General features: G+C 39.4%; 5 protein-coding genes across 5 annotated transcripts; all 5 read right to left on the bottom strand.

The window, feature by feature from the left end:
• Positions 1-2,787: 2,787 nt before the first annotated feature.
• Positions 2,788-5,686, bottom strand: LOC121187022 (extracellular calcium-sensing receptor-like). The gene is made up of 5 exons (XM_041046044.1): positions 5,417-5,686; positions 4,415-5,227; positions 4,107-4,334; positions 3,784-3,907; positions 2,788-3,707 (listed from the first exon to the last, which is right to left on the bottom strand). Exons 1-5 carry the CDS (start codon positions 5,669-5,671, stop codon positions 2,788-2,790), a joined length of 2,340 nt encoding a protein of 779 aa, XP_040901978.1. The 5' UTR covers positions 5,672-5,686.
• A 955-nt stretch (positions 5,687-6,641) lies between these two features.
• LOC121187542 (extracellular calcium-sensing receptor-like) lies at positions 6,642-10,028 on the bottom strand. Its single transcript, XM_041046821.1, has 6 exons — positions 9,835-10,028; positions 9,306-9,603; positions 8,403-9,197; positions 8,013-8,240; positions 7,737-7,860; positions 6,642-7,555 (listed from the first exon to the last, which is right to left on the bottom strand). The coding sequence occupies exons 1-6, from the start codon at positions 9,921-9,923 to the stop codon at positions 6,642-6,644; spliced, it is 2,448 nt and encodes an 815-aa protein (XP_040902755.1). The 5' UTR covers positions 9,924-10,028.
• A 1,451-nt stretch (positions 10,029-11,479) lies between these two features.
• Positions 11,480-15,038, bottom strand: LOC121187540 (extracellular calcium-sensing receptor-like). Its single transcript, XM_041046820.1, has 6 exons — positions 14,845-15,038; positions 14,362-14,659; positions 13,243-14,037; positions 12,853-13,080; positions 12,577-12,700; positions 11,480-12,393 (listed from the first exon to the last, which is right to left on the bottom strand). Exons 1-6 carry the CDS (start codon positions 14,931-14,933, stop codon positions 11,480-11,482), a joined length of 2,448 nt encoding a protein of 815 aa, XP_040902754.1. The 5' UTR covers positions 14,934-15,038.
• A 2,126-nt stretch (positions 15,039-17,164) lies between these two features.
• Positions 17,165-20,452, bottom strand: LOC121187281 (extracellular calcium-sensing receptor-like). Its single transcript, XM_041046465.1, has 6 exons — positions 20,259-20,452; positions 19,772-20,069; positions 18,871-19,665; positions 18,481-18,708; positions 18,223-18,346; positions 17,165-18,078 (listed from the first exon to the last, which is right to left on the bottom strand). Exons 1-6 carry the CDS (start codon positions 20,438-20,440, stop codon positions 17,165-17,167), a joined length of 2,541 nt encoding a protein of 846 aa, XP_040902399.1. The 5' UTR covers positions 20,441-20,452.
• A 2,621-nt stretch (positions 20,453-23,073) lies between these two features.
• LOC121187075 (extracellular calcium-sensing receptor-like) lies at positions 23,074-26,613 on the bottom strand. The gene is made up of 6 exons (XM_041046168.1): positions 26,420-26,613; positions 25,933-26,230; positions 24,808-25,602; positions 24,418-24,645; positions 24,131-24,254; positions 23,074-23,987 (listed from the first exon to the last, which is right to left on the bottom strand). The coding sequence occupies exons 1-6, from the start codon at positions 26,506-26,508 to the stop codon at positions 23,074-23,076; spliced, it is 2,448 nt and encodes an 815-aa protein (XP_040902102.1). The 5' UTR covers positions 26,509-26,613.
• Between the last annotated feature and the right edge of the window lie 58 nt (positions 26,614-26,671).

Raw genomic sequence — 26,671 nt, 5'->3', positions numbered from 1 at the left:
AAATTAATCAAATAGCAAGCAATAGGCATACTCACAAAACATAATGCTGTTAATGTGACTTATTTCTTTGATGTGACTATGAAAAATATCTAAGGTATAGCCCCCAAAATAAGAGGGGTTCAAAACACAGCAGCACAGTACAGAAGCTGAACATCACAAAGCTGATGATGAGCAGCTTCTGTGGAGCTGTTTACAGATATTATTCAGGTCTTAACACAATTATTCAGTGAATCCGATGCTGCCACCATGGTACTATTGCCTTCATGGTAACACTATTTCACAGACATCAAAGATAGTTTAGTTCTCTTGGGGCTGAAATTTATCTGAATTACTGTCACAGCAAAACCTCATTGTCTGTGTAGGACAGTTCTGTTTCCTTTGCATTCAAAACTGTCATATAAAAGTGTTTCTTTTTCTTAAATAAAAATACATTTCTTTTTATGTTAAACCCATGTATTTATAAATCAAAGCATATGAGAATCCATACAATGTGCATAAAACACACCACAGCAGTCTTATACAATGTTTGGCATCAGTAACTATGGCTGAAATCCTTTTTTTTTTTTTTTTTTTAACCTCTGTCACAAGAGGTCTTATTTTTTTTATCTATCTAGTTTATTGTTTGTTACCTAGCAGAATATCTCAATTTTGGCAAGTTAGGCCATGAGTCAAAGAACAACAGGAACCAGTGACACATTTGGGATTTCTTTCTCTCTAAAATGTTTTTTTTTTTTTTAACTATTTTCTCATGGAACACTGAAATTATCTGAATGAAAAATGAAAGTGTACTGTTCCCTGTGAGCGTTTCAGTATTAATTAGTTTATTTTTATTATACACTGTAATATATGGAAACAGTAAAAACTTTCTTGTGGACACAAATTACTTTATTACTTATTAGTGATACATATTCTTTTCGGCTAGTTTTAGTTAGTTGATCTTATCTGATCTTATGAACAGCAATGTAATAGTCCATATTTTTTAAATGCATGTTTTTTTTTTTTTTATTACATTTTGCCAAACATTTTAAATGACAATATTTAATTACATAGATTGCCAGTAGGCATGGTACAGTCAACCAGAGGTCAGAGCTAAGGGAAAAAAATAACAAGGAAAGTAGAGAGCGATCAAAACAAACCCATAATTGATTTAAAATGTAACATGTACATGTTGTGACAAAGTCGTTAATTAGTATAGAGCTTGTTTTTTCTGCTTGAAGCAACATGTCACCTGTTATCCCTGTCGAAGCAATCTGTTGTGTTGTCTGTGTGTTTTCTCTCAGGAGTCCAGCCGCCGGGTAACAAAGTCACGTGCACAGCAGATGGGGACTCATTTATCTTATTCTGTTTTTCTTCAGTGTTGTTTTTGTGTACACGTCTTACCTTTATTTCTGTTGTATTGCATCATTGTATTTTTGAACTTGAAAATAACAAGTTGTCATTGCAAATATATATTTTTTAATAAATGTCGGGGGAATTCTGCATGTAGGTTGCAGGCCTGGTGCTCTACTGAAACTTAGCAGAACTACACTGTAGTAGTACTATCACAAAGTTTCTCACAGAGTTGCTATGTAATTCCACAAACATTTGTTTAAGGATGATCACTTAGTGCTTTGACATGTTTGTAGCCTTTTGGCCACAGAAAAGTGTGATATTAGATTATGTTAAATCTCGCACTCTAACCCTTATTTATACCAAATCTAATTCAAAACCAAATTCCCATTAGGCACAACAGGCTCTCTGCAGTACACTCATCTTGGCCTGCAAAGGCAGAATAAGCATCCAAAAAGTCATCTGATGACTGCAGTCACTCTTTTTCTTATACACTGGAAACTACATGCAGATAGTATCTCAAAGAAAACTCAGGCCCTGTGTTACTTTACTTCACACTTCACATCCCCTGTATCACCTGTTGTTGCGTTTTAACATTTAAGTTTCTCTTTGTTGTTGTTTAAGAATGTTGGTTTAAGATGTTGGTTTAAGAAACTGGTGAGAGGCAGCAGTTATGTGTCTTGAGCGTGAACAGGTACAACAGCAAGGATACTGATGAACTGTGCAAAAGTACGTTTTTGAAAATTGACAGACAAAAGCAAATCGCAGAAAGCAGACAAAAGACGAGACAATAAATTTTAGTTTTGATTTAGGCTACTGTCACAAGTCTCAGTAAGGACAAACTGTCTAAAGAAGGAAATTTGCAGCTATTTGAAAAGAGGCCACTATTCGGTTTCATTCAGTGTTTATTGAATTTATTTCATTTATCTATTTAGAGAAAGTCTTGTGTTTCTGCCCGGTTAGTTTGTGCATGCATGTTTTAAGGCTGGATTGATGTTTCTGTTTTATTGCATAGTTTGACTTGACTTTGACTAAACTTGATTTTGTAGTTTGCAGCGACCATTAACTCTTTCAGTGCACATATGGGCATGTGAGCATTTAGTAAACTCATTCAAGTATATCAAGTTAAAATAGGGAGGGTTAGTTAACCAATGCTTTGGGAGGAAACATGTAATGGTTGTTAGTAACATAAAACATACCTTCTACTTTTACTTTAATTATTGTTTTTTGTGCTCAGTGAAAACATTTTACACATCGTTTTCAGCAATGTTTTCTGATTTCCTGCTTTCTAACTTTAGTTGCTGTGTAAATGTGAGGAAAAACAACAGAATCATTTGAATATGATGAAAGATTTTATTCACTGAAACAGAAAAGCACAGAGCACAGATTATTGTTTGGTCACAAGATGAACAACGCAGCAGTGGAGAAAGAATAACTCCAAAGATGAAGTGACAGCGGTCAATAATGTATGTCATTGTTAGATGTCTTTCCCATTATGTGTTTCTTAGTGTTCTGCTCAGGCCTAAACAGAATTATAAAACATTTTGGCAGAAAAATGCAGAAGAGTAGCCCATAGCTAGAAGCTAAAATAGCAAATATCTCCACAGCCACAGTGAACTTCCCAGGAGAGCTGACATAAGCTGGGATAAAGGTGATCCACACTGCACAGAATATCAACATGCTGAAAGTGATAAATTTGGCTTCATTGAAATTATCAGGTAACTTTCGAGCCAAAAAAGCAAGGATGAAACACAGGGCAGCCAGAAGCCCGATGTATCCTAACACAGCCCAGAAGCCTACAGCTGAGCCAAGCTTGCACTCTAAGATTATTCTGTCCTTATACAGCAACAGATTCTTGAAAGGAAACGGAGGGTTGATTGTCAGCCAGAGTATGCAAATTAAAACCTGTATGAGAGTGAAAGCCAGAACACTGAGTCTCTGCTGTGCAGGTCCAAACCATTTCATCACATTACTGCCTGGAAGTGTGGCCCTGAAGGCCATTAACACCACTATAGTTTTCCCCAGAACACAAGAGAGACACAGGACAAAGGTGATGCCGAATGCTGTGTGTCTCAGCATGCAGGACCACTCAGAGGGCCGACCGATGAAGGTCAGAGAGCACAGGAAACACAGAGTCAAGGAGAAGAGCAGCAGGAAGCTCAGCTCAGAGTTGTTGGCTCGTACTAGTGGAGTTTCTTTGTGGCAGTAAAAGACCAGTGTTGTGATCATGGTTAGAAAAAGTCCCAGCAATGAAAATAAGGCTAATAATGTTCCCAGGATTTCATCATATGCCAAGAATTCGATTGCTTTTGGGATGCAGGCGTCTCTCTGGCTGTTAGACCAGTATTCCAGAGGACATTTCATGCAGTCTATTGAATCTGCAAATTGAAAAACAATGTAAAGAAATGTGGAGTTGAAAACAGTGAATGAAATGCTGGTGTATTGTCTACCCACCTGTTAAGTTGCTGATCTCGCCTGCTGGACAGGGAATGCAATCAAAACAGCAGACTGGCCTTCCCTTCTGGAGGACCTTATGAGTTCCTCTGAGACAGCTGTCACTGCAGACTGACACAGGCACCTTCTACACACATGGAACAAAATTCATTAACACAAATCGTATGCAATTTGAACTATATGTAAAGTTAAATTCATATAAATATATATATATATATATATATGTATAAAACTCAACATCCATGTCAAGGTGTTTAGAGCACTTTTCAGTGAACTACTATCAGTGAACAGTTAAGAAGCCCAAACCTCCGTCTCTGCTTTACCTCCGTCAGCCCGTTTCCCCAGACTACTGGGATGTTATTCATTATAAACTGTTGACTCTCTGGAAGAGAAGCGTCATAAATGCCGACTGTCACTCCTTCCATGGTTCCTTTGTTTGTCATTTGTAAATTAACAAGTTCATATCTCGCGGGTGAGTCTCCATTACTGTCAAAATAAACTCTTTCCCCTTCTTCAGTGGTGAAATTCACAGTGCTGAGATATTGCAGGACCTAGTGAAGACATTGTACAGCGATTAAAGGACAGATTCCTGCTGATATCATTTTGGCACACTTAAATGGAGGCTCCTCACCTGCCATGGTTGAATGTGTTTGGTATCAGCACAGCTCCCATTTAAAAAAGGTCCTTTACCGTCCTCACATTTCATCAGGTTGTCAAGAGCGTGAGCCACTGCATAAACCGACTTGTACACATTGTTGGTGAATCTCAGCTCAGACACATCAGTGAATTGCGATTCCACATTTTGCAAGCTCTCAAAGCCGCTGCATGGCTTTCTCTGTGAGTTTGCTGTTTCATTCAGAGAGCAGTCAAACACGTCTTCCCAGAAGTCTCTGACAAACTGACTGTCAGGGAACTGTGATGGGTGGAGCTGCCTCAGGTGCTCCTCCAGCCCTGGGATCTGAGCTCGGCTGACAGCGAAGCCCAGTGAGCCCACCAGGATGCTGTGCCCTTCGCTGTCAGTCAGAGAATGATCTGTGATCCAGGCGTCGCTGCCAACCCACTGCAGACCTGTAATGTTCTGCTTGTACAACTCTGTCGCCAGCATCGTAATTTCTCTGTGAGACATAAAAGCCATGATCACTTTGGAGGTGGCGTGTTCAATGATCTCTACTATCCTCTGTAGTCTGTCAGGTGGATCTGATGATGAGAATGCTTCAGAATACTCAATGCACACCCCCTCCTCTTGTGCACCTTGGATAAATGCAGCCATGCCATTGAGGCCATATTCATTATCCACAGCTATAGCCCCAATCCAGGTCCAGCCAAAGTGCTTGATCAGCTTTGCCAGGGCTCTGCTCTGGTAGTAGTCACTGGGAATAGTTCTGAAGAAGGTGGGGTACTCTTTCCTGTTACTCAGACAGGCACAGGTGGCAAAATGGCTGATCTGCAACGAAACATACAAACATCTGACTGACAGAGACAGTGTACATTTAACAGCATAATCACCACTTAAATTCATCCAGTAGTTTTTTTTTTTTTTTTGCAGAACAGAGTAACATGCTGAGAGTATACAGCAGCACAATATTAAATAACACTTCACAGTAAATTGTTTAACCTTTCTTCTTTTACTTACCACAGGTATATGAAACCTTCCAACAACCTGTTCAAATGCAATGGTTGGTCTTGATCCTGAATGTCCCAAGATAGCTTGAACTGTTTCAGGTTTAGTGCAGTTGCCATCACTGATTTCTCCCTTTAATCCACTCACCAGTGCCAGTGCTGCTCTCAGTATGTCCATGGTGCCACAGTTATCATAAATCTTGTAGCCAAGATTGACATTAGGCAGCATTTCAGGATTTTTGTTTATCTCATTTATAGCAAAGATCATTGTTTGAGCAAATTTGAATTCTCTGAAATTGAAGCTGGGGTGTGAAATAAGATATCATTATATTAACACCTCAAATACAGTACAATACACACAGAAAGATAAACCTTTTGAAATATATTTCGGCCTAACAGTACATACTTGTTGCACTTTCGTACTCCTGGAATTGTCTGAAATGTGTTAATTTCATAATCCTGCCCTGTACGAAATGAAAAAATGCCTCCAATAATGAGGTCGCCATCCTGGGCCAGTTCAGGTGGTTGTGCTGAGCCTTGCAGTCGGCACACAGAGTCTCCCTTCCCTGTTAGCAGAACAAAGAAGAGCAGTCTCAGGAAAGGCATAGCTCTGCTCTGCCCTGCAGGCCAAGCAAGCCAAGTCTACATGACTCACGACAGTGCTTTATACACTGTCAACAATAAGGGTGGGGGTTGAACTCAAACCTCAGGAGACGGAAACAAACAAGTGAAGCCAAAGATGTTTTTGTCTGTGGAAACACAGATTTTATTGATTGATTGATAGATTTACTACATTTAACAAACTGTATCAAATGTTGTGAAATTAGAAAGAATCTAGGTAGAATGTTTGCGCAATTATTTGTACTTATATATTTATTAGTACTTATATTATTATATATTATATACTTATTATATATATATATATATATATATATATATATATATATATATATATATATATATATATATATATATATATATATATATATATATATATATATATATATATATTTATATAGGTGTGTGTGTGTAGGTTGATACAATTGCATATTACATTGCATTAAGTGCTATCATCTCCATATGCTATGTCATAAATGAAATTATACACAAAAAAAAAAGGTATTACAGTATTACAAGTCTTAAGTATCTAATTCACTGTCGTGATTAAAAAAAAAAAACAGTTGTGTAAATATTATGATGGCTCCTGAATTCCTTTGCCACCATATTGTTTGAACTTCTCAGAATGATTTTGGTGCTGCCTTCCCCATCATATTCTTTTTTGTATTCTTCTCTGGTTTCATTAAGATAATGTAACATTTTGGAATAAAAATACAAATGAGCAGTCCAAAGCTGGAGGACAGGATAGCAAATATTTCCACAGCAACACTGAACTTCCCAGGAGAGCTGACATATGCTGGAATGAAAGTGAGCCACACTGCACAGAATATCAACATGCTGAAGGTGATAAATTTGGCTTCATTAAAGTTATCGGGCAGTTTCCGAGCCAGAAAAGCAAGAACAAAACATAACATGGCCAGAACTCCTATATACCCAAGTACAGCCCAAAAGCCCAGAGCTGAGCCCAGAGCGCACTCTAAGATGATTTTGTCCTTGAAGTCCTTAAAATTCTTCAATGGAAAAGGAGGAGAAATTGTTAACCACATGATACATATAACAACCTGTATGAGAGTGAAAGCCAGAACACTGAGTCTCTGCTGTGCAGGTCCAAACCATTTCATCACATTACTGCCTGGAAGTGTGGCCCTGAAGGCCATTAACACCACTATAGTTTTCCCCAGAACACAAGAGATACACAGGACAAAGGTGATGCCGAATGCTGTGTGTCTCAGCATGCAGGACCACTCAGAGGGCCGGCCGATGAAGGTCAGAGAACACAGGAAACACAGAGTCAAGGAGAAGAGCAGCAGGAAGCTCAGCTCAGAGTTGTTGGCCCTGACAATAGGAGTTTTCCTGTGTCTGAAAAAAATGAATGCAACAACTGCAGTCATGCATGTTCCAAACAGTGACGCTGCAGTGAGCAGTGCTCCCATAATTTCTTCATATGATAGAAACTCTGCCTCCTTCTTTACACAAGCATCTCTTCTCTCATTTGACCAGAATTCAGGTCGGCATCTCACACAGGTGACAGAGTCTGGAATGTAAAAATTAAAGCAGGTGTTAGACTTGCTGAGAATATTTTACAGTCATTGCATATTCACCAGGGTCACATGTCCTACTTTGGACATTAGAGAACTAAAATGTGCCATTTATGGAAACCAGCATGTGATTATGACAATTTTGTTTGTAGCACAATAAAGAGAAAATTGAAAGACCTGTAATGTTGCTTATTTCTCCCTCTGCACATCTTATACAGTCATAGCAGCAGACAGGCTTTCCTTTCTGGAGAACCTTACGAGTTCCTGGGGGACATTTCTCACTGCAGACTGACACAGGCACCTGCATGGACAAAGCTACTATCAGCAAAGTGTACAGGCATGTATTTTTACAAGGTGGTGTCTTTGCAACACATGAATTTTAATGTATTGACACCAAACATCATCATAGAGTAACAATTATATTAGTATTACTAATTACGCTTGGTAACGTACCTGTGTTGAGTTCTTTGCCCAAATTAAAGTCTTATTGTGCAGATTCAGCTGCTTTTCTACAGGTAAAGATGCATCATAGAGACCAACTGTGACAAACTCCACAATGCCATTTTCTCTTGGCTGCCAGTTTATAATTTCATACTTTGCTGCTGGGTCTCCGTCCTCATTGAAGAAAACCTCATCTCCTTCCTTTGTTTTGAAGTGAACATTTTTTATGTGCTGTAAAATCTAAGAAGACAGTTAATGATTTGGTTAATTGTGACAAACCTCCTGTAGATCTGATCACTCAGCAGCATCACAGACAGAGGGAACACTTTTAAAAACACTGGAACCATTTTTCTTGTGACCTCATGTGAAAATGAGAATGTTAGTATTTAGTGTTGAACTCACCGTGAATGGATCTAGCTGCACCTTGTTGTTACATGTTTCATTACAGCCCAGAATACTATGAAGTGCATGAGCCACAGCATACACTCCTTTGTAAACATTGTTAAATATAGGCATGAGGGACATATCAGTGAAGCTGTTATGCACTCCAGTCAAATCTTCATGTCCAGTACATTCTCTCTGATTCTCTGCTGATGACTCTGACTGCTTGAACTTACAGCTAAATAACGTCTCCCAGAATTCAGTAAAAATTTCATTACTAGATGAATTGAGTGGCTTCACATCCAGTATGAACTCTCTCATGCCGCTGACATGTGTTTTGGGGATGGACAGGCCTATGGCACCATCCAGAATATGATGCTTATCCAGTTCTGCAGTTTGAGAATCAAAGATCCAGCTCTCACTGCCTACCCACTGGTATCCAGTCAAATCGTGGTAGGACAACTCATGTATTAGCACATCCATATCCATGTGGGAGAGGAAAGCGACAATCACCTTGGAGGTGGAAGCCTTCATAATGTCAATTATCTTTTGTATTTTGTCTGGTGGATCTGTTCTAAAGAAAGACACAGAGTACTCCAGACAGATTCCCAGCTGCTGTGCAGTTTCTATGAATGTAGCCATCCCATTATTACCATAATCATCATTAGTTCTGATAGCTCCAACCCAAGTCCAACCAAAGTGCTTGACCAACTGTGCCAGGCCTCTGCTCTGGTAGTAGTCACTGGGTATTGTTCTGAGGAAGGATGGGTACTTGGTTTTGTCACTGAGACAAGCACAGGTGGCAAAGTGACTGATCTAAAAGAGAAAAGAAATGACATCCTAAGATAAATATGTAAAATACAAATATATATGGAATTACAGAATAAGTATTTTTTCACAAATATATTTTCTAAACCTACCCACCAGTGGGATCTTAAAAGGGCCGATAACAGTAGATATAGCCATGCAAGGAGAGGAAGAACTTTCTCCCATAATGGCCTGCACCTGTGCAGGTCTGGTACATGGTGCCTCAGAGGGAGCAGATAAAATTTCATAACCGTTAGCCAAGGCCAATGCAACCCTCACACTTCTGGCAATGGATCCACAAGTATCATACATTCTATAACCCAGAGAGATGCCAGGCAGCAAGTCTGTGCTGTTGTTAATCTCCTCAATGGCAAAAAGCATAGCCTGGGCAAACTGGAACTCTCTGAAATTCAAACTTAATGCAAACAGTTATAAATATTTGTACTAGTCACAGAACTTGAAATTGAAATAATAGCACAATAAATGAAAGGAGTTGATAGTACTGATGCACATAACAAAGAATATTTCTCAATTCAGTACTTACTTTGATAACCTTTTTTCGGGGGGGTTGTTTTTTACCTGTTTTCTATCTCTACCCACTTCCTCTTAATACTTTAAACACAAATATTTCTACAGTATAATTTACCTGGTACATTCCAGTGGCAGTGGTTTGTGCATGTAGGTATCTCTTCTTTCCTTCCAGCTGCTGTGGAAAGAGAAGATTCCCCCCAGCATAATGTCCCCGTCCTTAGACAGCTGAGGACTCTCAGGATCCCCTCTCAGCCTGCACACCGGCTCATCAGCCTGAGAGAAAGACGCCACTAACAACAACTGTAACAGTGCCCAACCTCGCTCAGGCCAACTCTGTGTGGACGTCATTCTGTCTGAGAGGACTAACCCACTGCCTGACACCACATGTACTTTGTGTAAATCAGAAGCTTGTGCTGATATTTATACATTTTTGAGCAGCATAAGAAGTAATAATAGAACAGTGATGTTTCATCTCTGTGGACCTGCAAGTTGGGGCAAGAGTCGGCAGGTGCACCAACAGAAAAAGAGTTTTGGGTTCCAGACTATTTTTAAACTCCTTCAGTTTAAAGGTTCAGTTGGGTTGCCCATATTTTTTTTTAACTACTTGAAATGATAACTTTTACATTATAAAGATACAAGTTATACTTGAATTTATACTTTCAATTCAGACTCCGATATATAATGTGGAATGAAGATTACTGTAAGCGAAGTCGGGAATATTAGGCTTTAGGCAGGCTCAGTGAAATTTCACACAACAGTACAATAACTTCTTCAGTACAAATATCTTGGCACAGCACCATGAGCTGTAAACACCACATTGTTTCCTATACAGTTGATATGTTGATTTTATTAGCAAAATGTGGATTATTCACGTATTCTGCCGACAGAAAGTGATATCAACATTAATTTTGAATTACATTTGTGTCTGCCTGGTGAATTCAAATATAAAATTGCATTTCCTTTTTTCCCTGTTTTGGTCACCACCAACTCCCGAGGCTGTAAAATCAAAAAGGCGAGTTAAACGATTGTAGAAATGCTATGTTGGCTTGAGGGAAAACGAAGAATTGGGATATAATTTTCTGTGCTTTTTCACTACCAGTAACACAATTCACAAAACACATAGCAATTCAATGTAGAGCAGCTTTAATACGTTTTTAATGAAAAGATAGTAAACTGTTTGATGTTATTGTTAGGCACCGCAAGTGAGCTGAGGTGAAGATATATAGAGGTGAAGAATAATAAATACTTCTTGCATTGTCATACTTTTGGAATTGGGTGAAATGTGTTAATTACATAATCCTGCACTGTGCAAAATGAAAACTGTGCCTCCCATAACAAGGTTGCCTTGCTGAGCCAGTTCAGGTGATTGTTGTGAACCTTGTTGAACTCAAGCCTCAGGAGATGAAACCAAATGTATAAAGTCAAAGATTTTTTTGTTGTTGTTGTTGTTGTTTTTTTACATTTTATAAACTGTAATTAATGGGGAAAAACTAGTGAGAAATCAATTATTAAGATAGTGCATTTATTTGTACTGTATGTGTTGGTTGATGTGATTGTGTATTACATTGTATTAAGTGCTGTCATCTCCATATGTCACAAATTAAACGATAAAACAGTAGAAAAATCTTAAAGAAATACAGGATTACAAGTCTTCAGCAAAATGAATATAGGTAGCTACTTTACTGTCCTGATAACATAAACCACCATGTAAAAATGATGATGGGACCACAATTCCCTGGCCACAAAAATGTTTGAACTTCTCAGAATGATTTTGGTGCTGCCTTCCCCATCATATTCTTTTTTGTATTCTTCTCTGGTTTCATTAAGATAATGTAACATTTTGGAATAAAAATACAAATGAGCAGTCCAAAGCTGGAGGCCAGGATAGCAAATATTTCCACAGCAACACTGAACTTCCCAGGAGAGCTGACATATGCTGGAATGAAAGTGATCCACACTGCACAGAATATCAACATGCTGAATGTGATAAATTTGGCTTCATTAAAGTTATCAGGCAGTTTCCGAGCCAGAAAAGCAAGAACAAAACATAACATGGCCAGAACTCCTATATACCCAAGTACAGCCCAAAAGCCCAGAGCTGAGCCCAGAGCGCACTCTAAGATGATTTTGTCCTTGAAGTCCTTAAAATTCTTCAGTGGAAAAGGAGGAGAAATTGTTAACCACATGATACATATAACAACCTGTATGAGAGTGAAAGCCAGAACACTGAGTCTCTGCTGTGCAGGTCCAAACCATTTCATCACATTACTGCCTGGAAGTGTGGCCCTGAAGGCCATTAACACCACTATAGTTTTCCCCAGAACACAAGAGATACACAGGACAAAGGTGATGCCGAATGCTGTGTGTCTCAGCATGCAGGACCACTCAGAGGGCCGGCCGATGAAGGTCAGAGAGCACAGGAAACACAGAGTCAAGGAGAAGAGCAGCAGGAAGCTCAGCTCAGAGTTGTTGGCCCTGACAATAGGAGTTTTCCTGTATCTGAAAAAAATGAATGCAACAGCTACAGTCATGCATGTTCCAAACAGTGACGCTGCAGTGAGCAGTGCTCCCATAATTTCTTCATATGATAGAAACTCTGCCTCCTTCTTTACACAAGCATCTCTTCTCTCATTTGACCAGAATTCAGGTTGGCATCTCACACAGGTGACAGAATCTGGAAGGTAAAAATTAAAGCAGGTGTTAAACTTGCTGAGAATATTTTACAGTCATTGCATATTCACCACGGTCACGTGTCCTACTTTGGACATTAGAAAATTAAAATGTGCCATTTATGGAAACCGGCATGTGATTATGACAATTTTTTTTTTGTAGCACAATAAAGAGAAAATTAAAAGACCTGTAATGTTGCTTATTTCTCCCTCTGCACATCTTATACAGTCATAGCAGCAGACAGGCTTTCCTTTCTGGAGAACCTTACGAGTTCCTGGGGGACATTTCTCACTGCAGACTGACACAGGCACCTGCATGAACAAAACTGCTATCAGCAAAGTGTATGTGTATTCATTTTCAATAGGTGGTGTCTTTGCAACACTTGAATTTTAATATATTGAAACCAAACATCATCATACATTAACAATTATACTACTATTACTAATTACACTTGGTAACGTACCTGTGTTGAGTTCTTTGCCCAAATTAAAGTCTTATTGTGCAGATTCAGCTGCTTTTCTGCAGGTAAAGATGCATCATAGAGACCAACTGTGACAAAGTCCACAATGCCATTTTCTCTTGGCTGCCAGTTTATAATTTCATACTTTCCTGCTGGGTCTCCGTCCTCATTAAAGAAAACCTCGTCTCCTTCCTTTGTTTTGAAGTGAACCTTTTTTATGTGCTGTAAAATCTAAGAAGACAGTTAATGATTTGGTTAATTGTGACAAACATCCTGTAGATCTGATCACTCAGCAGCATCACAGACAGAGGGAACACTTTTAAAAACACTGGAACCATTTTTCTTGTGACCTCATGTGAAAATTAGACTTTTTATATTTAGTGTTAAACTCACCATTAATGGATCTAGCTGCACCTTGTTGTTACATGTTTCATTACAGCCCAGAATAGTATGAAGTGCATGAGCCACAACATACACTGACTTGTAAATATTGTTAAATATAGGCATGAGGGACATATCAGTGAAGCTGTTATGCACTCCAGTCAAATCTTCATGTCCAGTACATTCTCTCTGATTCTCTGCTGATGACTCTGACTGCTTGAACTTACAGCTAAATAACGTCTCCCAGAATTCAGTAAACATTTCATTACTAGATGAATTGAGTGACTTCACATCCAGTATGAACTCTCTCATGCCACTGACATGTGTTTTGGGGATGGACAGGCCTATGGCACCATCCAGAATATGATGCGTATCCAGTTCTGCAGTTTGGGAATCAAAGATCCAGCTCTCACTGCCTACCCACTGGTATCCAGTCAAATTGTGGCGGGAAAACTCATGTATTAGCACATCCGTATCCATGTGGGAGAGGAAAGCAAAAATCACCTTGGAGGTGGAAGCCTTGATAATGTCAATTATCTTTTGTATTTTTTCTGGTGGATCTGTTCTAAAGAAAGACACAGAGTACTCCAGACAGATTCCCAGCTGCTGTGCAGTTTCTATGAATGTAGCCATCCCATTATTACCATAATCATCATTGGTTCTGATAGCTCCAACCCAAGTCCAACCAAAGTGCTTGACCAGCTGGGCCAGAGCTGTCATCTGGTAGTAGTCACTGGGTATTGTTCTGAGGAAGGATGGGTACTTGGTTTTGTCACTGAGACAAGCACAGGTGGCAAAGTGACTGATCTAAAAGAGAAAAGAAATTACCTCCCAGGATAAAGATTACAAATATAAACATACACTGTTGCCCATGAACTTGGAATAATTTTGTTTTCAGACACATTCCTCTTTTCATTTTATACACGTGAGTAATCATATTGGAAGCGATTGATCAATAAAGTTTTTAGAAGATATACACTTTATCTATGAAGAATAAATCACATTGTCACAATAATTTCATGAGAAGAGGTAAAATACATTTTTTCCAACTTTATGGGAAACAGTGTATATGGAAACTCAGAATAATCAGTATATTTTCACAAATAAAACTTATTCATCAAACCTACCCACCAGTGGGATATTAAATGGACCGATAACAGTAGATATACCCATGCATGGAGAAGAAGAACTTTCTCCCATAATAGCCTGCACCTGTGCAGGTCTGGTACATGGTGCCTCAGATGGTACAGATACAATTTCATAACCGTTAGCCAAGGCCAGTGCAACCCTCACACTTCTGGCAATGGATCCACAAGAATCATACATTCTATAGCCCAGAGAGATGCCAGGCAGCAAGTCTGTGCTGTTGTTAATCTCCTTTATGGCAAAAAGCATAGCCTGGGCAAACTGGAACTCTCTGAAATTCAAACTTAATGCAAACAGTTATAAATATTTGTTGTAGTCACAGCACTTGAAATGGAAATGATGATATTCATACACACAACAGAGAATATAATTCATTTCATTATAACCATATTTTCTTGTACCTGTTTTCTATCTCTACACACTTCCTCTTAATACTTTTAATACAAATATTTCTACAGTATAATTTACCTGGTACATTCCAGTGGCAGTGGTTTGTGCATGTAGGTATCTCTTCTTTCCTTCCAGCTGCTGTGGAAAGAGAAGATTCCCCCCAGCATAATGTCCCCGTCCTTAGACAGCTGAGGACTCTCAGGATCCCCTCTCAGCCTGCACACCGGCTCCTCAGCCTGAGAGAAAGACGCCACTAACAACAACTGTAACAGTGCCCAACCTCGCTCAGGCCAACTCTGTGTGGACGTCATTCTGCCTGAGAGGACTAACCCACTGCCTGACACCACATGTACTTTGTGTAAATCAGAAGCTTGTGCTGATATTTATACATTTTTGAGCAGCATAAGAAGTAATAATAGAACAGTGATGTTTCATCTCTGTGGACCTGCAAGTTCGGGCAAGAGACGGGAGGTGCACAAACAAAGAAAGAGTTTTGGGCATACAGGCTATTTCTTAATTGTCTAACTTTATTTATTCATTTTTTTAGACAGTAAGATTCACTGAGGTTGCATTTTTACATAGTAATTTGTAAATTATGAAGATCCGCTGTATATTTGAATTAAAAATTGTAGTTCAAACACTGAAAAATAATGTGGGATGAAGATCATTCTATGGAAGAGAAAATCAGGTTACCTTAGGTAGGCTCAGTGAAATTTCATCAGTATCTGGTCCAGTACAAATATAGATTCTTCTTAAGCATTAAATAGTTTTTTTTGTTCATTTAGGGTCAGCACCATGAGCTGTAAAATTAACATTATGAAGTTAATATGTTGATCTTGTTTTCAAACTGTGACTTATTTACACATTCAGCCCATAGAAAGTGATATCACTATTAACTGAACCAATGTTTGTGTCCCTGTGGTGAACACAAATAAAAAAAAAACATTTTTCCTTTTAGCTCTATTTTGGTCGCCACCAACTCCCGAGGGAAGTTTCTGACGCTATACGTGTTTTGTTTTTCTTTTACTGAATTCAGCCTGGTGTCCCTGAAAATGGTGATAAAGAATCACAACTTTAAAAATGCAGGCTGTAGAACAAAAATAGTTAATAGAGTTAGGATGTAATTTTCTGTGACTTTGTCACTAACAGTAAACCCATTAAAAAAACATACCAATTCAATCTATTCTTACTATAATAATATCCATTAGAGCAGCTTTAACATGTTTTAAATGTACAGATAGTACAATCTTTGATGTTATCATTAGGTATCATAAGAGTGAACTGAACTGAAGTAACATTTTCTAACATTTTATGATACGAGAACTTGACTTTAGTCAAGTGAGTCTTTGTGATTGTCAAGCAGTCAATGTCAGAAGCACCAGTCTAAGCCCTTTAAGTTGTTAACAAAAAAAAAAAAAAAACAGCTGTGACCTCTGGTGCAAGCAGCTACGCTCCATAACAAGCGCAAAGACAACAGATGCACAGATTGAGAAACAGTGTGTAGCAGCGATCTGGGATTGTAAAAAGTCCTCCAAACATTTGTAAGAGCTTGAAATCTTCAATGTTCAAACAGATCATGAGCCATTACTCTGCTGGATTCTGTGAACTTCCTCTAGGGGATGAATAAAGTATCTATCTATATATATATATATAGTCCCACTCGTGAACAACAAGGACATTGATGGAGTGACACACTCATAGATCCTCTACCTTATGTGAGCAACAAACAGTTTCTACAGAAACTGCAGACATCTGAGACAGCTGGTTCATCCAGATTCTAACTCTGCCATCATCTGTGTTTTCCATATCAGAATTCATAGCTGACGTACAAATCCACAACAAAATACACATAAACACATAAACCATTTCCATTTGCACAATAAATACTTTTTCATTGTCATGATTGGAATTGCGTGAAATGTGTTAATTACATAATCCAGTCCCGTATGAACTGAAATCTGTCCTGTGCCTCCAATAACAAACTTGCCTTCCTGAGCCAGTTCAGGTGGTTGTGCTGAGCCTTATTGAACTTGAGCCTCAGTAGATTAAACAAAATGCTTTAAGGCAAAGATGTTTCTGTCTGTGAAAACATAGATTTTAATTGTTTGATTACATTTTATAAACTGTAATAAATGGTGGAAAACCAGTGAGGAATCATGTATTACACATGGACATCTACTCACACTTTATATATTAGTTGATCTGATTGGTATTACATTGAATTAAGTGCTACCATCTCCATATTGTATGTCACAATTTAAAAGATGAAACTGTTGGAAAATACCAGAGAATTGCAATATTACAAATTTGCACTAAAATGAAATATAGGTGTCTATTTGAAAATCTTGTTAAAAAAATTAACTGTAAAAAAATTATGATGGGACCAAGTTTATAATTTTCAGAATGATTTTGGTGCTGCCTTCCCCATCATATTCTTCTTTGTATTATTCTCTGGTTTCATTAAGATAATGTAACATTTTGGAATAAAAATACAAATGAGCAGTCCAAAGCTGGAGGCCAGGATAGCAAATATTTCCACAGCAACACTGAACTTCCCAGGAGAGCTGACATATGCTGGAATGAAAGTGATCCACACTGCACAGAATATCAACATGCTGAAGGTGATAAATTTGGCTTCGTTAAAGTTATCAGGCAGTTTCCAAGCCAGAAAAGCAAGGATGAAACACAGGGCAGCCAGAAGCCCTATGTATCCTAACACAGCCCAGAAGCCTACAGCTGAGCCAAGATTGCACTCTAAGATTATTCTGTCCTTATAGAGCAACAAATTCTTGAAAGGAAACGGAGGGTTGATTGTCAGCCAGAGTATGCAAATTAAAACCTGTATGAGAGTGAAAGCCACAACACTGAGTCTCTGCTGTGCAGGTCCAAACCATTTCATCACATTACTGCCTGGAAGTGTGGCCCTGAAGGCCATTAACACCACTATAGTTTTCCCCAGAACACAAGAGATACACAGGACAAAGGTGATGCCGAATGCTGTGTGTCTCAGCATGCAGGACCACTCAGAGGGCCGGCCGATGAAGGTCAGAGAGCACAGGAAACACAGAGTCAAGGCGAAGAGCAGCAGGAAGCTCAGCTCAGAGTTGTTGGCCCTGACAATAGGAGTTTTCCTGTGTCTGAAAAAAATGAATGAAACCACTACAGTCATGCATGTTCCAAACAGTGACGCTGCAGTGAGCAGTGCTCCCATAATTTCTTCATATGATAGAAACTCTGCCTCCTTCTTTACACAAGCATCTCTTCTCTCATTTGACCAGAATTCAGGTTGGCATCTCACACAGGTGACAGAATCTGAAACGTAAAAATTAAAGCAGGTGTTAGACTTGCTGAGAATATTTTACAGTGATTGCAAATTCACCAGGGTCACCTGTCCTACTTTGAACATTAGAGAATAAAAAAGTGCCATTTATGGAAACACATTAAATATTAAAAGACCTGTAATGTTGCTTATTTCTCCCTCTGCACATCTTATACAGTCATAGCAGCAGACAGGCTTTCCTTTCTGGAGAACTTTACGAGTTCCTGGGGGACATTTCTCACTGCAGACTGACACAGGCACCTGCATGAACAAAGCTACTATCAGCAAAGTGTACGAGCATTTATTTTTACCAGGGGGTGTCCTGGAAAAACTTGCAGTGAAACAAAACATTATCACACAGTAACAATTATAATGTATTATACTTGGTAACGTACCTGTGTTGAGTTCTTTGCCCAAATTAAAGTCTTATTGTGCAGATTCAGCTGCTTTTCTGCAGGTAAAGATGCATCATAGAGACCAACCATGACAAAGTCCACAACATCATTTTCTCTTGGCTGCCAGTTTATAATTTCATACTTTGCTGCTGGGTCTCCGTCCTCATTAAAGAAAACCTCATCTCCTTCCTTTGTTTTGAAGTGAACCTTTTTTATGTGCTGTAAAATCTAAGAAGACAGTTAATGATTTGGTTAATTGTGACAAACATCCTGTAGATCTGATCACTCAGCAGCATCACAGACAGAGGGAACACTTTTAAAAACACTGGAACCATTTTTCTTGTGACCTCATGTGAAAATGAGAATGTTAGTATTTAGTGTTGAACTCACCGTGAATGGATCTAGCTGCACCTTGTTGTTACATGTTTCATTACAGCCCAGAATACTATGAAGTGCATGAGCCACAGCATACACTCCTTTGTAAACATTGTTAAATATAGGCATGAGGGACATATCAGTGAAGCTGTTATGCACTCCAGTCAAATCTTCATGTCCAGTACATTCTCTCTGATTCTCTGCTGATGACTCTGACTGCTTGAACTTACAGCTAAATAACGTCTCCCAGAATTCAGTAAACATTTCATTACTAGATGAATTGAGTGACTTCACATCCAGTATGAACTCTCTCATGCCACTGACATGTGTTTTGGGGATGGACAGGCCTATGGCACCATCCAGAATATGATGCGTATCCAGTTCTGCAGTTAGAGAATCTAAAATCCAGCTCTCACACCCTACCCACTGGTATCCGGTCAAATTATGGAGGGACAACTCATGTATTAGCAAATCAAAATCCATGTGGGAGACGAAAGCAACAATCACCTTGGAGGTGGAAGCCTTCATAATGTCAATTATCTTTTGTATTTTGTCTGGTGGATCTGTTCTAAAGAAAGACACAGAGTACTCCAGACAGATTCCCAGCTGCTGTGCAGTTTCTATGAATGTAGCCATCCCATTATTACCATAATCATCATTGGTTCTGATAGCTCCAACCCAAGTCCAACCAAAATACTTGACCAGCTGGGCCAGAGCTCTGCTCTGGTAGTAGTCACTGGGTATTGTTCTGAGGAAGGATGGGTACTTGGTTTTGTCACTGAGACAAGCACAGGTGGCAAAGTGACTGATCTAAAAGAGAAAAGAAATTACATCCTAAGATAAATATTCAAAATATACATATATATGGAATTACAGAATAAGTATTTTAAGAAATCTATTTACCGAACCTACCCACCAGTGGGATATTAAAAGGTCCAACAACAGTAGCTATACCCATGCATGGAGAGGAAGAACTTTCTCCCATAATGGCCTGCACCCGTGCAGGTCTGGTACATGGTGCCTCAGATGGTGCAGATACAATATCATTACCATTAGCCAAGGCCAGTGCAACCCTCACACTTCTGGCAATGGATCCACAAGAATCATATATTTTATAGCCCAGAGAGATGCCAGGCAGCAAGTCTGTGCTGTTGTTAATCTCCTCAATGGTAAAAAGCATAGCCTGGGCAGACTGGAACTCTCTGAAATCCAAACTTAAAGCAAACAGTTATAAATATTTGTACAAATCACACAAATTGAAATTGTAATAATAGCACAGGAAATAAAAGGAATTGATGGTATTAATGCACACAACAGGGAATATTTATAATTGTACCTGTTTTCTATCTCGACCCACTTCCTCTTAATATTTTTAATACAAATATTTCTACAGTATAATTTACCTGGTACATTCCAGTGGCAGTGGTTTGTGCATGTAGGTATCTCTTCTTTCTTTCCAGCTGCTGTGGAAAGAGAAGATTCCCCCCAGCATAATGTCCCCGTCCTTAGACAGCTGAGGACTCTCAGGATCCCCTCTCAGCCTGCACACCGGCTCCTCAGCCTGAGAGAAAGACGCCACTAACATCAACTGTAACAGTGCCCAACCTCGCTCAGGCCAACTCTGTGTGGACGTCATTCTGTCTGAGAGGACTAACCCACTGGGTGGTATCACATGTACTTTGTGTAAATCAGAAGCTTGTGCTGATATTTATACATTTTTGAGCAGCATAAGAAGTAATAATAGAACAGTGATGTTTCATCTCTGTGGACCTGCAGGTTCGGGCAAGAGACGGGAGGTGCACAAACCCTTTTTTGTTTGTTAGTTTATGTGTTTTCAGACACTAAGATTCAGTTTGGTTTCACATATTTAATTTTTTAAACAATAACTGTTACATCATGAAGATCCAGTGTATACTTATATTTATACTTTCAATTCAAACATTCAAAAACAATGTGGGATGGTTATTGTAAGAGAAAATTAGACTTTAGGCAGGCTCAGGGAAATTACACACATCAAAGTAACAACTGGTCCAGTACAAATAAAGAGTCTTGTTAATCCTGCACCGACTGCAAATTTTTGGCCACTTAGGGGCAACACCATAAGATGTAAAAACAACATTATAAAGTTGGCCTGTTGGACAGTTCTGAAACTTAATGTTGGAGCCGACATCAACGATCAACAGAAAACTACACAACAGCAGAACGGCATGCAGGCTCTAACAGTCAGAAGTCAGATCTGTCAAACTGTCACTTCACATTTAAAAGACTTTGTAGTTGGGGAAGATCATGGACTGTGTAAGACATGGACGTAGCACCCGTGACGCCATCTTGAATTTTAGTGGGAGCGTACTTTCCATATTTGGCGAAGAGGCGGTTACTCTACGGGTCAGCCGGAGTCAGCCGGCCGAGAACTCGGCCGCTTAGCTCGGAGCAACCGAGCAAGCCTAAGGCTAATCAGCTAGGCTAACAAGCTAAGCGGCAGCTACACGCAGCTACATCCACCACACGACAATCCCCGAGTCCGAACCGACTAGCTCGAAACACAAACAACAACAGCCGCTTACTGACGGAGCTGCTCTGTCCATTGCAATGTCGGACTTTTTAAACAGAAAAATGAGACGAAATAAAGTTGTAGCCCAGTATTCCCGCAATAAACAGACTCAGAGCACGGAACACACCGCAGCAGCGTTCCTAACATTAGCTGTTCCGGTCCTCTATCTGTATCAGCAGCGACCATAAATCGGCAATTAAGTCATAAGCTAGCGGCAAAATATGCTAATACATGCTAATTAGTGCAAACATCCAGGTCATCCAGGTAAAATAGTGAGAAATGTACTTACCGAAAAAAATGTAACACGGACTCCTTCGACGGTCGGTTAGTACAGTCGACACTACAACAAGCCACACTGTCACAAAAACCTATCCGAACATTGGCAAACAAACACGGACACTGCAGCCCGTCAACCGCTGGAGGTAGCCGGAGGCCTCCGGATGTAGCCGCCTAGCCCAGCCGATGCTTTAGCAAAGAGCTAACTGCCTGTGCATGTCTATGGCTGTGGTTACTCAACGTGACCATCTAAATAACACTAAAACGGTTGTGATACAAACCCGCCCCCCCGCCCCCCCCACACAATGTTCACGGAGGTGGAAACTATCATTAGAGACCAAAAACGAAAAATATACCAGGCTGTACATAACTTTTTTTAGGCTGTAAAGTTGGCTATTTTAACATGGGGGTCAATGGAGAATTACTCACTTCTGGAGCCAGCCCCCCAGCGGCGGCCGAGGAACTGCAGCTTTTTGAACGCGGAAGTGATCCTCACTGCTGAAACCTACAACTCCCCCCCTTGGTGAAGATATGTACTGAAGCAGAATAATCCTCAGCATCTCCGTGGGTTTATTGGTAGGTTACCTTTGAGATTACGTCATGTTTAAACTTCTGTTAAATTTTTCAGTTTAAATAATAAAACAAACCAAAAAGACTAAAAAGAGCAGCTTAGAGGACTGGCAAAGAGGAGTCTAAGAAAACTGAAAAAGGTTTTCTCAGAGAAGGTTATATGCAATGCAATGATATTAATGCTGCACAGCAGTCAGATACACTGACATGTATTTAATAATGGAAACCTTGTATTGTCTTTGCTACTGATATTACCCTGTAAAGTAAAAAGTACAAGACAGGTTGTTTAAAATGCATATATGAGTCTAACAATAAATACTTGTTTCATTGTCATATGACTGGAATTGTGTGAAATGTGTTAATTACATAATCCTGAAATGAAATCTGTCCTGTGCCTCCAATAACATGGTTGTCATCCTGAGCCAGTTCAGGTGGTTGTGCTGAGCATGATTGAGCTCGAGCCTCATAAGATTAAACAAAATGTTTTAAGGCAAAGATGTTTCTGTCTGTGAAAACATAGATTTTATTGATTACATTTTATAAACTGTAATAAATGTTGGAAAACAAGTGAGGAATCATGTATTACATTTGGACATTTACTCACACTTTATGTATTAGTTGATCTGCTTTTGTATTAAATTGAATGAGGTGCTGTCATCTCCATATGGTATGTCACAATTTAAATGATACACAGTGGAAAAATACCAAAGACTTGCAATATTACAAGTCTGCAGTAAAATGAATATGGGAGTCTATTTGAAAGTCTTGTTAAAAAAATAAACTGTTCTATAAAAATTATGATGGCACCATGTTTATAATTTTCAGAATGATTTTGGTGCTGCCTTCCCCATCATATTCTTTTTTGTATTATTCTCTGGTTTCATTAAGATAATGTAACATTTTGGAATAAAAATACAAATGAGCAGTCCAAAGCTGGAGGCCAGGATAGCAAATATTTCCACAGCAACACTGAACTTCCCAGGAGAACTGACATATGCTGGAATGAAAGTGAGCCACACTGCACAGAATATCAACATGCTGAAGGTGATAAATTTGGCTTCGTTAAAGTTATCAGGCAGTTTCCGAGCCAGAAAAGCAAGGATGAAACACAGGGCAGCCAGAAGCCCGATGTATCCTAACACAGCCCAGAAGCCTACAGCTGAGCCAAGATTGCACTCTAAGATTATTCTGTCCTTATAGAGCAACAAATTCTTGAAAGGAAACGGAGGGTTGATTGTCAGCCAGAGTATGCAAATTAAAACCTGTATGAGAGTGAAAGCCAGAACGCTGAGTCTCTGCTGTGCAGGTCCAAACCATTTCATCACATTACTGCCTGGAAGTGTGGCCCTGAAGGCCATTAACACCACTATAGTTTTCCCCAGAACACAAGAGATACACAGGACAAAGATGATGCCGAATGCTGTGTGTCTCAGCATGCAGGACCACTCAGAGGGCCGGCCGATGAAGGTCAGAGAGCACAGGAAGCACAGAGTCAAGGAGAAGAGCAGCAGGAAGCTCAGCTCAGAGTTGTTGGCCCTGACAATAGGAGTTTTCCTGTGTCTGAAAAAAATTGATGAAACGACTCCAGTCATGCATGTTCCAAACAGTGACGCTGCAGTGAGCAGTGCTCCCATAATTTCTTCATATGATAGAAACTCTGCCTCCTTCTTTACACAAGCATCTCTTCTCTCATTTGACCAGAATTCAGGTTGGCATCTCACACAGGTGACAGAGTCTGGAAGGTAAAATTAAAGCAGGTGTTAGACTTGCTGAGAATATTTTATAGTCACTGCATATTCACCAGGGTCACGTGTCCTACTTTGAAAATTAGAGAATAAAAAAGTGCCATTTATGGAAACGCATTAAATATTAAAAGACCTGTAATGTTGCTTATTTCTCCCTCTGCACATCTTATACAGTCATAGCAGCAGACAGGCTTTCCTTTCTGGAGAACCTTACGAGTTCCTGGGGGACATTTCTCACTGCAGACTGACACAGGCACCTGCATGAACAAAGCTACTATCAGCAAAGTGTACGAATATTCATTTTTACCAGGTGATTTCTTGCCATCACTTTGTTATTCATTTTTATGCATTGAAACAAAATATGACAAATTCACATTTTTAAAATTATACTACTATTACTAATTACGCTTGGTAACGTACCTGTGTTGAGTTCTTTGCCCAAATTAAAGTCTTATTGTGCAGATTCAGCTGCTTTTCTGCAGGTAAAGATGCATCATAGAGACCAACTGTGACAAAGTCCACAATGCCATTTTCTCTTGGCTGCCAGTTTATAATTTCATACTTTGCTGCTGCGTCTCCATCCTGATTAAAGAAAACTTCATCTCCTTCCTTTGTTTTAAACCTAATCTTTTTTATGTGCTGTAAAATCTAAGAAGACAGTTAATGATTTGGTTAATTGTGACAAACATCCTGTAGATCTGATCACTCAGCAGCATCACAGACAGAGGGAACACTTTTAAAAACACTGGAACCATTTCTCTTGTGACCTCATGTGAAAATGAGAATGTTAGTATTTAGTGTTGAACTCACCGTGAATGGATCTAGCTGCACCTTGTTGTTACATGTTTCATTACAGCCCAGAATACTATGAAGTGCATGAGCCACAGAATACACTCCTTTGTAAACATTGTTAAATATAGGCATGAGGGACATATCAGTGAAGCTGTTATGCACTCCAGTCAAATCTTCATGTCCAGTACATTCTCTCTGATTCTCTGCTGATGACTCTGACTGCTTGAACTTACAGTTAAATAACGTCTCCCAGAATTCAGTAAACACTTCATTACTAGATGAATTGAGTGACTTCACATCCAGTATGAACTCTCTCATGCCGCTGACATGTGTTTTGGGGACGGACAGGCCTATGGCACCATCCAGAATATGATGCGTATCCAGTTCTGCAGTTTGGGCATCAAAGATCCAGCTCTCACTGCCTACCCACTGGTATCCAGTCAAATTGTGGCGGGACAACTCATGTATTAGCACATCCATATCCATGTGGGAGAGCAAAGCAAAAATCACCTTGGAGGTGGACGCCTTGATAATGTCAATTGTCTTTTGTATTTTGTCTGGTGGATCTGTTCTAAAGAAAGGCACAGAGTACTCCAGACAGATTCCCAGCTGCTGTGCAGTTTCTCTGAATGTAGCTATGCCATTATTACCATAATCATCGTTGGTTGTGATAGCTCCAACCCAAGTCCAACCAAAGTGCTTGACCAACTGGGCCAGAGCTGTCATCTGGTAGTAGTCACTGGGCATTGTTCTGAGGAAGGATGGGTACTTGGTTTTGTCACTGAGACAAGCACAGGAGGCAAAGTGACTGATCTAAAAGAGAAAAGAAATGACATCCTAAGATAAATATCCAAAATATAAACATACACTGTTGCCCATAAAGTTGGAGTTTATTTGCTTTCAGACACATTCCTCTTTTCATTCCGTTTTATACACATCAGTAATCATATTGCAAGCAAGTGATCAATAAAGTTTTGAGAAGATATACACTTTATCTATGAAGAATAAATCACATTGTCACAATAATTTCATGAGAAGAGGTAAAATATAATTTTTTCCAACTTTATGGGCAACAGTGTATATGGAAACTCAGAATAATCAGTATATTTTCACAAATAAAACTTATTCATCAAACCTACCCACCAGTGGGATATTAAATGGACCGATAACAGTAGATATAGCCATACTAGGAGAAGAAGAACTTTCTCCCATAATGGCCTGCACCTGTGCAGGTCTGGTACATGGGGCCTCAGATGGTGCAGATACAATATCATTACCATTAGCCAAGGCCAGTGCAACCCTCACACTTCTGGCAATGGATCCACAAGAATCATATATTTTATAACCCAGAGAGATGCCAGGCAGCACGTCTGTGCTGTTGTTAATCTCCTCAATGGTAAAAAGCATAGCCTGGGCAGTCTGGAACTCTCTGAAATCCAAACTTAATGCAAACAGTTATAAATATTTGTACTTGTCACACAAGTTGAAATGGAAATAACAGCACAGTAAATAAAAGGAATATATGGTATTAATGCACACAACAGGGAATATTTATCATTGTACCTGTTTTCTATCTCTACCCACTTCCTCTTAATACTTTTAATACAAATATTTCTACAGTATAATTTACCTGGTACATTCTAGTGGCAGTGGTTTGTGCATGTAGGTATCTCTTCTTTCCTTCCAGCTGCTGTGGAAAGAGAAGATTCCCCCCAGCATAATGTCCCCGTCCTTAGACAGCTGAGGGCTCTCAGGATCCCCTCTCAGCCTGCACACCGGCTCCTCAGCCTGAGAGAAAGACGCCACTAACAACAACTGTAACAGTGCCCAACCTCGCTCAGGCCAACTCTGTGTGGACGTCATTCTGTCTGAGAGGACTAAC

The sequence above is a fragment of the Toxotes jaculatrix genome, chromosome 9 (assembly GCF_017976425.1).
Source record: "Toxotes jaculatrix isolate fToxJac2 chromosome 9, fToxJac2.pri, whole genome shotgun sequence".
Classification (NCBI taxonomy): domain Eukaryota; kingdom Metazoa; phylum Chordata; class Actinopteri; family Toxotidae; genus Toxotes; species Toxotes jaculatrix.
Note: the sequence above shows the minus strand (reverse complement) of the source record. Positions and strands in the feature narration are given on the sequence as shown.